Genomic DNA, 10,555 nt, shown 5'->3' with positions numbered 1-10,555 from the left:
CACTGGCCTCCCTGTGGCCTTTTACTATCACACACCCTGCCAACTTTCACACTGGACCGAGAAACCATTCAGCTCCGGAAAACAGGAGGGGGAATTATTGACGGTCAACATTTCTATGGGAATGTTGAAGGGATGACGTCGTGGCAAGGCAGGACTCTCCAATCCCCATAAACTTCATTTCATTTTTCCTCTCTCTCTCTCTCTCTCTCTCTCTCTCTCTCTCTCATCTCTTGAATATTCCCCCAGGACAACAGCTGCCAGTATGGAGCCAGTGAGTTTGTATGCTTGTTGTTGACAATGATTTGGACTTATCATCATTCAGCAGTGGTGGGAAAAGTAATCATATTTTGTACTTGAGTACTACTTTTGTACTACAAGTAAAAGTCTGGAATTCAAAATGTACTTCAGTAAAGGTTTTTGTACTTTTACTGAAGTACATTGGTATTGGCATCAAAATGTACTTAAAGTACCAAAAGTATAAAGTAGCCTACTCACTATGCAGTGTGTTTTGTAATAATAATCAACATCTACAGCATGGTAACTAGTAACTAAAGTTTTCAAATAAATGGAGTGGAGTACAATATTTGCCTCTGAAATGTAGTACTGGAAATTGGAAATCCTCAAGTGAAGTACAAATACCTCAAAATTATACTTAAGTACAGTACTTAAGTAAATGTACTTGGGTATACTTTCCACCACTGCATGGGACTTATCACGTCCTGTGAGTTCAATGAGGGTCAGACAAGGCCACCTTCCTAATCCCTGTCTGGTAGCAGGCTGACATGCACCACCTCAGGCACACTGCATGGTTCTCAAGAACACAGAGTACAGAAGGAAAGTGCTGTTTAGTTAAGAAAAGTTATCAAAATGTGTGGCAAATCTGCAAAATAAAAAAATGCTTACCACTAGCTTTACTCACAAATGTGTTCATAATGTCTACTATCACCTGATCAATTTGTTCCAACCCAACTCCCTTGGGAAACTTTGTGACAATGACAACTGCTGAAAGTTTACAACCTATATGAGGCAAAATGTTCAAAATTTCATTATGCTTTAATTAGCATGTGACATGTCAAACTAGGGTGTTTTCATGACTCTGGATCCATTCAAAGCACTCCTTGGGCTAAAATCGGCCATAGCCACTTGCCCAAATGTTTCCAAATGTGCTGACCTCATCACATTTGTGATGACGGCTATGGCAGTTTTTAGCCCAAGGAGTGTTTTTCGTGCAATAAGGATTGCAATGGATTCAGAATCATGAAAAACCTCTGCTACCACATGCTACTTAAAACATGGCAACTTTCAGCAGCTGTGGCTTGGAACAAATTAAGAGGTTATATTAGACACCTTTATGAACACATTTGTGAAGAAAGCTATAGTGATTAGCATTTGTTTTGCAGATTTGCCACACATTTCGCTAACTTTCCCTACCTACCTCCTCTGAATGATGATAGTATGCCTCCCCAACTATCCTGCACTATGCAGAACAACAACAACACCTGCATGGTTACGTGTCCTAACAGTATCCCATTCCCACCCCAAGACAAATTTTATACTGAACTGGATCTGTATGAGAATGTTGTCTGGACAATGAAGTCTGTACACAATATATTTAATAAGTCATTATCCCTCTACTAAAGTTGCTGACGATGATGATGATTATTTTATGTGGGATATTTCACAAGTTCTTAAGTATAGGCCAATGAGATCCCTGCATGACTTAAGGGAATAGGCAGTCGCACACCACTTTCTCTTTTGTGGTGCAGAGTATCATATCCCTAAAGATCTGTGCATCAACCTAAGATTAAATTACCTCCTGGTAAGGGTTAGCCTGATTGTCAGACTCTGAGAGCTTCCAGCTGCTCTTGAACCAGTGCGCTCAGTCGAGTGGGCAGGTTCTATGGGCTGGAAACCAGGCTAGGTAAGGGTGTCACCCAGTTGGGTTTGTAGAGAAGAAATCTGAGTCTACCAATTTGTCTTTGTTTTTTGTCATCAAAGTTTTTTAATTCTACCAATTTGTCTTTAAGGTTTCTTAAAGGTTATCCTAGGCAGTTCTTTGTACAGTAGTTAGGACAATGGGACATGCCAATGACTTCTGATTGAATGTTTGATTTACTATGCCAGGATTGAGTATCTTACGTAACACTTTGACTGCCATCGTTTTAATGCAACTAATTGCTTACACTTTTGAAAATCTTATCCTTCAAGGGTAACCTTTAAACAGGACTGGAAGGGTTGGGGTGTGGTTACTTGGATGCGCCAAGTACTTGGTGTGTATTGGGAGTCATGTTGTCTGAACATGCTCTATGAATGCACCTTCTTCATTATTATTACTTTAACTTATTGCAGCCATTCAGGGCGGCTGGCGATGCCGATGAATGGTCAGGGCTATATAGTTTCCTCCAACAAAAGGGGAGCCTTATGTCTCCTGTAACCAGGCAGCATTAAGTTAGTCCATTTACCCAGTGCTTCTCTTTCTTAATTAGCACAGTTGTTGGATTCTGATCTGGCATATGCAGTTACTATTCAGGAGCTAATAGAGTTCCAGTATTTGATAAATGTAGGCTACTGTAGCTGATTTTGGATTTGGATTTCATTACAGCAGACATGTTTTCACTGACCTAAGATGTGGGCTTAGATATAAACTAACCTAAACTGTAGGCTTAAGTCTGAGCTGAGGCCTAAGCTGTAGGTTTACAGGGCTTGATCCTATCTGAATAATAACAGATTCTTGTGCTGCACAGGCTGCACTACTGGTGTATACCAATAGGTGTCATGAGTGTTTAGGTCTTGTGCATAACATGCAGGTTATCCCCCATCAGGGGAGGGGGGTATAATATGAGGCAATTTGGGCCGAGACCTTGTTCGAAGTATATTTCTTATGATAAGGCGTAGGATGGCCACATATCTAGGCCAAGTAACAAAAGGTACCACTTACCAAAATAGTTCACTGTAACCCAAAAACTCAATCCAAATCATTGCTTTGTCCAATGGGGGAATTCATCAATACTGCATTTTTGAGAATACCGTTGATGGATCTATCCTAATCCAGGGGTGGGCAATATTTTCGATCACTTAGCCGTTTTCTAAGGCTGGCGTGAGCAAACTATTGCTATGTCTTATTGTAGGATTTTATAGGATTTTAACCAATTTCAATTCAACCTGTGTTGAAATGTATTTTATTTAAACAGCAGATCTATATTCTCACAAAGCATTGGCACAATGCCTTGATCTTGTAGAATTGCAATTCTAATTTTTAATATGACAAAGTAGAGTTAGTATATAACAAAGATTGAGTTAATAATTGTATATGAATAATAAAGGTAAGAACAAACATATTATTTCTTTCTTTCTTTCTTTTTTGAACTGTCAGACCTGCCATCTGTTCCAACACTTTCTGGAAGAAAGGTTGTATAAGACTGCTTTATCCAAAGGAAACTGAAGTTATATAATTTATGTGTGCTGAGTCTGCTGACCCCTTTTGGTGTTTTACCCCCTCAGGCCGGGAACCCATTTTGGGGTTCTGTACAGTATGTACCGTATTCAAAAATGTAAAAAAAACTTAGGTCAGGATTTAGAGGCGTTTTTAGAATCGGCCTTAAGGCCTAAATGGGTTAAGTAACCCTGCCTCTCTCTCTCTGCTGCTCAACCATATGGGGCTTAAAAGTGGTTAAACATTTCTCAGCCTGCAGTGTTTTGTGTTTCACCCCTGTCAGTGGCAGGTGGTTTTATAACGGATAATTGTCACAGATCAAGTCCATGTCACGAGACAGACTATTTCTGGTACAGTGTGCTTACTGAATAATTAGTTGATCTGAGAGGGATTATGTACATATCCAGATATTAACACATGGCAAAGCAGCCTAAATTTGAATGTGTTGTTTTTGGAAAACCATTCCTCTTCTCCTTACTTCAGTATACAGTAGCCGCCACTGACCTTGCATATTGTTATACAAAGCGACTCCTAAAACTAATGGGCCACAGGCATGCTGCAAGTGGGCCCCCAAATAATTACCAAAACACTGGGGCATTGAGCACGATAGGTCCCTAGTCTTATTGATATGACTACGAGGAATGTAAAGTGCATTATAAATAAAATCCATTATCATTATTATTATTATGATAACATAATATGTATGAATCATAACAAGAGAGATGGATGAGGCTGGCAGGGCACTAGTGGCACAGGGAACTATAGTCGCAAGCTAACTGACACTAGCCAACTCAGGGCAAAACCAGGAAAGTAAAAAAGCGCACCACCTATGTAGTATTGTCATTGCGGGTGGGCCGCAAACACTTTCTAGATTTCCAAGTAGGCCCTGATCCAGGAAAGGTTTGGAAACGCTTGCGTTCACAACAACATAGTACAACTTACAAACAATTTATTCAAATGGCTACATTCACAGAAAACATCAGCAGAGTCAAGACTCCAGAGGAATGACAGCATTCACCTGGATGGACAGTGAGACAGAGGTTATAAATCAACGTACCCAATCTTCTTATTATTCTGGTTCAGCAATTATTTATTTAACTTAAGTCACTGCAAAATACAAGAAAATCACCAGAGTTGTTTATTACTGACTCAAAGTGGGGTCCCCAGGCGTCCTTGGGGTCCCCAGGAAAATGAGGAACAGTTTAAACATGTTTATTACATGCCATTCAAAAATAGCAGATCTATCTGCACACTCATTGTGAGTTTATAGATCTGCCATTTCCATAGAATGTCAACAAATCTTCTCTTATGCATTATGGAGGTCCTTGGTAGAAAATGAACTTCTTGAATGGACTTACACAATTGATCAACGGGTCATGATGTGCTTGACAAACGCTGCAAAGGAACACATGGATGAATACACAAACAAATTGACTGTGGGCATGTCAATACACTAGACGAGGACTAAACACTAGAGGGAGCAATTGCAACACCATCCTCACCTTCACAGTTGATGTAGCCATTGGCATCTTCTTGTCCTGTTAGCAATGAGCTCACTTCTTCTTCAGTCATCCGCTCTCCTAGATCAAACAGTTATCTCATCATTCAATACATTAAATTAACCTCTAAGAAATAAAGGTTACAACGTTAGTAATTTAATAGTCGGATTATCATTCAGACAGTAAAATGTTAATGTAACCCATGGGAACGCAGTGATAAGCAGGTCCTATAATAATCAGAGAGATGCACATACATGTATAGCAGTGGTGATGTGTGGCCACTGGCCAGTGCATTAAATGAGAAAGAGATTATAATCACAATATTTGCAAGAGGTGAAATAATAATAATAATAATAATAATAATAATAATAATAATAAATAGTACTACTACTACTAGTACTACTACTACTACTGAGGAGAAGGTGAGACTGATTATATCAAATTAATACAACACCTAGTGTGGCAAGCACGTGACGAAGCTCTGCTCCCATGATAGTGCCGTCTCCCTGCTTGTCGAAGACGCGCAGACCTTCCACCAGGTCTTCAAAGGTGCCTCTGTCTGTGAACTTGGACACTACCTGCATCATGGGCAGGAATGTGTCGAAGTCTAACAGCTTTGTGCTCATATCTGTAGAAATAACGACAACTCTGAAATGGGTCTTACGTATTAGAGGCAACAACATGTTCATATAGACCCCAGGTAGACTATGGACCAATTAGAAACTAATGGGGATCCAAAGAAGAAAGAATGGCTTCATATTCTTACATTTAGATTCTTTCCTAAAACATGACACGTATGCAAATTCAGTATTGAAGTGATGCTGCAGATCACATAATATGAGTAGCAGTGCCAAAGGTCATGACTGATTTTTCATGCCTTTATAAGCTTTCACTGGAGCCATGTTTAGCAGTTGACAAAGCATCTGTGATCAGTGTGCCATGACGGATGTTTCATTAATGCCTTTACAAGCTTTCACTGGAGCCATGTTTAGCAGTTGACAAAGCATCTCTGAACAAATGGCTTGTCAGTTGTTAGTGTGATTTGCTCTGTAAGTCATACTCCATCAAATCAAACAGAACGTCACAACATTATTCTCACTCGACTAATCCTCTGTCACAGAATCAAAGCCAGCCTGGGACATGATATGGGTCGGTCACATACAGTGGAAACATCCATAATCCTGTTCACACCTTCACACTTATGTCACCGTGTGCGTTTGTGAACCCATGTGTCATTTAGACTGCTCTGCTCTTTGGTGTTTAAAATAATCCAGCCTTACAGTGTGTTGCACTATTGTCCAGCTGTGGGAAAACCAAGACAACAGGGCTATTTTGGGAAACTAGTCAAACTACATCCCCATGTGTATATGAACAAGTCTCATTCATTTGTCATGTATCAAAGTCAGTGGGTATAATCCATATTGTGCTACTAATAAATGCCACTAGTGTTACCATTAATACCAGAGATCAAAATTGAGTTGTTGTTGGAAATGTTCACATTTTGCTGCAATGTCTTGATCATGTGGTACATGTGGCTTTATTACATAGCCTACTGTTTGATATACCCGGTACTGTACAAGATGTTGAATTGTTAAACTTCTTCCATTGCTCAAAAATATTCATGTTCTAACATGTATTTTCTGATCTGGACAGCTTGTTGAACTTACCCTCTGGTTTGGGCCTTCCCAGTATTTCAATCACCTCTGCGTTGGTGGGATTCTGTCCCAGTGCCCGCAACACATCCCCACACTGGCTATAAGTGATCTTCATCTCACCTGTTGGAGTCCTGTCGAACAGTGAGAAAGCCTCTTTGTACTCTGTGGATACAAGATGGGTCAATCAGAAGTTGTTTGTTTCCATCAAACCACAGCAATTAGCAAAGCAAGACATGATACTGTACCAGCGATTTGTTCTGGAGAATATTCCACCTGTAAGTGGAAAAAAAACCCAATTTATTTTTATGTTTTGTGTTTCTTCTACCTCTATAAAGCTTGGTGAGGACAATCAGAGAATGAAATAGAGGACAGTATGGGATATGTGTTATCTTGAGTCTTGACAGATGTGGACTATAGCCTATAGCCTTTGGTACTGCAGACTGTTGGACCACACCCTTCCTTGAGTGCTATTTCAAGCCCCATGACCACCAGTTCTATGGTATGGCACAGTATACATACTGTATTAAATGCTTAACTTCTGCGGCTGCCCATAGTGATAGTAGGGATGCTATTTTAAGACCAGAAATAAACAGCAGTATAAAGCTTCACCAAGGGATTGCTTAATGCGCTCTGGTTGACAAACCACATGTATAATGTATCCCTCATGCTCTGATGCACATATCCAGAAATACACATACAATGTATAGTACTTTAATTACAGTAGCCTATATTATGCACCACTTATAAATACTTCTAAACACGATAAATGTCATGAATATGGGAATATCACACTGGGGCATGTTTAGCAAAGATCTACATTTTAAAACAACTTGAACAAACAAACAAAAGTGAATACAAATGATCAACAACTATTTCTGTTATGGAATTGATAAAATACAGTATATTCATCCATGTGACTGCTCAATAACTAAAATCTCAAAATCAGTATTCAGTATTAAATGTATTCAGACCGACTACTAAACTACTGTTTCTGAATCAGTAATAGCTCCAAGATGTTCTTATTTTCCTATGCTATGTCCTGGTGTATTTGTATTTATTTTTTGCTATACATTTTACCTAATTAAAACTAGCCCATGGCCTGCATTTAGTTTACCTTTCCAGTCACCCTTTCCTGGTCAGTGCTAGGGTCCCTTGATGGTTCCTGTGCTGCAGCTGGAGCTGTGTTTGTGGTTGTAGTTGGGGCAGGGGCAGGGGACGCAGCCTTTGGAGGGGAAGGGGTCGCAGCCTTTGGAGGGGAAGGGGTCGCAGCCTTTGGTGGGGAAGGAGTCGCAGCCTTTGGAGGGGAAGGGGTCGCAGCCTTTGGAGGGGAAGGGGTCGCAGCCTTTGGTGGGGAAAGAGTCGCAGCCTTTGGTGGGGTAGGGGTTCTAGGCTTTGGTGGGGCAGGAGTTGTGGCCTTTGGCGGGGTAGGGGATATAACTTTTGGAGGGGCAGGAGATGGAGCCTTAGATGATCCAGGTGACTTGACAGCACTAGGGACTTTGGATGGATCTGCAATATCTTTGGGTGGAGCTTTAGCTGGAGCTGCAGGACCTGTTCCCTGTGTTTTCCCTGACAGTTGTGCCTTTGTAGGTAGTGCAGGACCTGTTCCCAGCCCCGGAGCAGGGGATGGATCTGGCCCTTCGGGGGCTGGTACAAGACTCTCCAAGGTTGAGCTGGGGGACTCTGACACTGGAGGTGACACAGGGGTTTCAGGGACCGGGGCTGGCGGTTCAGGGGTGGTACCAACCGTGGCAGGAGCAGGATCAGAATCTGGTGCAGGATCTTTTGTTGGCTCTGATGGTGGTATAGTGGCAGGATCTACAGCAGGTTCAGAATCTGGTGCGAGATCTTGTGCTGGCTCTGAAGGTGGTGCAGCGGCAGGATCTTCTGCAGGCTCTGATGGTGGTGCAGGATCTTCTGCAGGCTCTGATGGTGGTGCAGGATCTTCTGTAGGCTCTGACGGTGGTGCAGGATCCTTTGCAGGCTCTGACGGTGGTGCAGGATCCTTTGTAGGCTCTGATGGTGGTGCAGCTGTCTCTGTGGAGGATGGAGGTACAGTGGTGGCTGGTGCTGCTGTCTCCTCTATCTCTGGCTCGTTAGGAGGCATGATCAACGACCAAGAAATAAGATATAAATCCACAGAATGTGAATGTCTCAAAACCTTTATTAAAGCTGCAGGGTGGCAAAGCTCTCAGTGTTAAATAGCCTTGGTCCGTGCTTTGACCACACCTCCCCCCCCCCCCCCCCCTCATGACATATCACACCTAATAAGGAAACAATGGAGAATTCCCATGGCTGCTATGACCCATTTACTTTTGTCGGGCCTCTTTGAGTGTGTCATTTTGACCATCTGCAACATCCATACCGACTGGGCACGTCTACTGACAGGTGTGTGTGGATGTGTGAATGTGTATGTTTCATATATTTGGGTTTGGATACGGGGTAAACAATAGATGGGCTGTAGTAGACACATGCTGGGATGAAAACATTTCTTATTATAGGCACATGCCAGGCTTAAAGCCCCGCTTCATAGTGCCCCTCCTCCCAACAGTGCAAGATACCCTATGTTGCCCCCCACCTCCTGCCCCTCTGACATGCCAATGTACTCTGGGGACTGACAAAGGGTTGTGTGTGTGCTTGACTGTACTGTACTCTATGTTCTATGTATGTTCTTGGTATGATCCATGGATGCAAACATACATGCACACATGGCCAACTTTGGATAGCAACCCATATAGAAGGATGTTGTAGGGTGGGGTCTGTGTCTGGTCTAATTTAACACAGAGTGCACAAATGTAACCAAATGGCCCTTACCGCAGGCGCGTACATTTTGTTTAATTTGTACACTCTCTGAGGATGGCGGATCCACTATAGTGAGAATTAATTATGAAGGCTTCATGGCGCATTTTCAAGTATAGAATATGATTTTATCTAAGAATACTGTATATGCAAGAATCAAAAGGCATATGGGGAAACTGAGTTTGAAGTAGAGTAAAGTAGGCTGCTCGAATGCAAATCGACAGCACAAGATAGTGTGTGCATGTGTGTTGTGTGTGTAGTGTACGTAGACGTACAAATTTACATGTAGCCTGTATACATGTAGATTTGTGGGTACATGAGTAGCTGGCATTATCTTGTATTGCAAGATTAGATTAACTTGTTGTTTGTTTGATTGTCAGGTTGTGAGATGGAATGGGATGGAGGGAGTTGTTGGCCAGCTGCCTCTGGAGGGCAGAGCATCTCTGTGGATTATCCAAACTGCCATTCTACTCTCTGTGCTTGTAAGACCTGGAGTGTACTTGGTCTAGTGGTTAAGGTGCCTACCACATATACACGTATAGGCACTAATGTAGCCTGACAGTGAGCCGCAGGTTTGATTCCTGATCCTGACGACTTTTGCAACATGTCATTCCCTGTCTCTCTCCCTGTTTCCTGTCACTCTCTGCTATCTGAAAAACAACAATTTCTTAATGTTTAGTTCTTTCTTCTTTTTCACATTAAAGCTAGCCCCACCCTTTAGATCAGGGGTCCTCAACTAGAAATTATGAAGGTCCACAAATATTTCTTTGAATAAGACCGAGGTCCGGCCTCATGCGCTGCGTCCATCGGAGAGCGGGGCTCTATGCCCGTTTAGTATGGTCAAGCCAAGCTTATACAAATCAGATCCCCTTCCAACCAACCAATAATGGGGTGCAGAGTGCAGGCCCGGAGTGGAACTCCAAATCCAAATCACACTGCGCGCGCGCATAGCGCGCGCCATAATTTTGGGGGCCCTTGGGGGACATTTTGGGGGCCTTTGCAGCAATTTCACATGAGAAATGTACCATCTGATGTTATTTATATTATTAACTTCTTCCCTCCATTAACATAAGACACACAATGTAGTTGTGCTGCAGCAACACTGCCTGAATTGAATTGAAATTGACTGTGGCTGGCCTGGCCTGAGCTTAGGAGAGAGATTATTATTT

General features: G+C 42.1%; 1 protein-coding gene across 2 annotated transcripts; it reads right to left on the bottom strand.

Moving 5' to 3' along the window:
- Positions 1 to 4,367: 4,367 nt before the first annotated feature.
- Positions 4,368 to 8,781, bottom strand: LOC310874311 (uncharacterized protein). Of its 2 annotated transcripts, XM_083787068.1 has the most exons (7): positions 7,702 to 8,781; positions 6,833 to 6,860; positions 6,600 to 6,749; positions 5,387 to 5,560; positions 4,936 to 5,013; positions 4,792 to 4,828; positions 4,368 to 4,451 (listed from the first exon to the last, which is right to left on the bottom strand). In XM_083787068.1, the coding sequence occupies exons 1-6, from the start codon at positions 8,692 to 8,694 to the stop codon at positions 4,800 to 4,802; spliced, it is 1,452 nt and encodes a 483-aa protein (XP_083643194.1). In that variant the 5' UTR covers positions 8,695 to 8,781; the 3' UTR covers positions 4,368 to 4,451; positions 4,792 to 4,799. The 2 variants fall into 2 exon arrangements, with proteins under 2 accessions (XP_083643194.1, XP_083643193.1); XM_083787067.1 differs by lacking the exon at positions 4,368 to 4,451 and having other exon boundaries at positions 4,480 to 4,828; positions 7,702 to 8,780.
- Between the last annotated feature and the right edge of the window lie 1,774 nt (positions 8,782 to 10,555).

Source organism: Protomyctophum parallelum (genome assembly GCF_964188405.1).
Source record: "Protomyctophum parallelum genome assembly, chromosome: 17".
Lineage (NCBI taxonomy): Eukaryota > Metazoa > Chordata > Actinopteri > Myctophiformes > Myctophidae > Protomyctophum > Protomyctophum parallelum.
The sequence above is the reverse complement of the archived record's forward strand: the minus strand, read 5'-3'. Positions and strand labels throughout refer to the sequence as shown.

What these genes read in the sequence shown, in the direction of transcription:
- LOC310874311 (XM_083787068.1), bottom strand. Translation starts at nt 8,694, where the DNA reads ATGCCTCCTAACGAGCCAGAGATAGAGGAGACAGCAGCACCAGCCACC. An exon ending in AGGAAAGGGTGACTGGAAAG is followed by an intron (nt 6,861 to 7,701) that starts GTAAACTAAATG and finishes TTCCACTTACAG; the next exon opens with GTGGAATATTCTCCAGAACA. An exon ending in GGGAAGGCCCAAACCAGAGG is followed by an intron (nt 5,561 to 6,599) that starts GTAAGTTCAACA and finishes TTATTTCTACAG; the next exon opens with ATATGAGCACAAAGCTGTTA.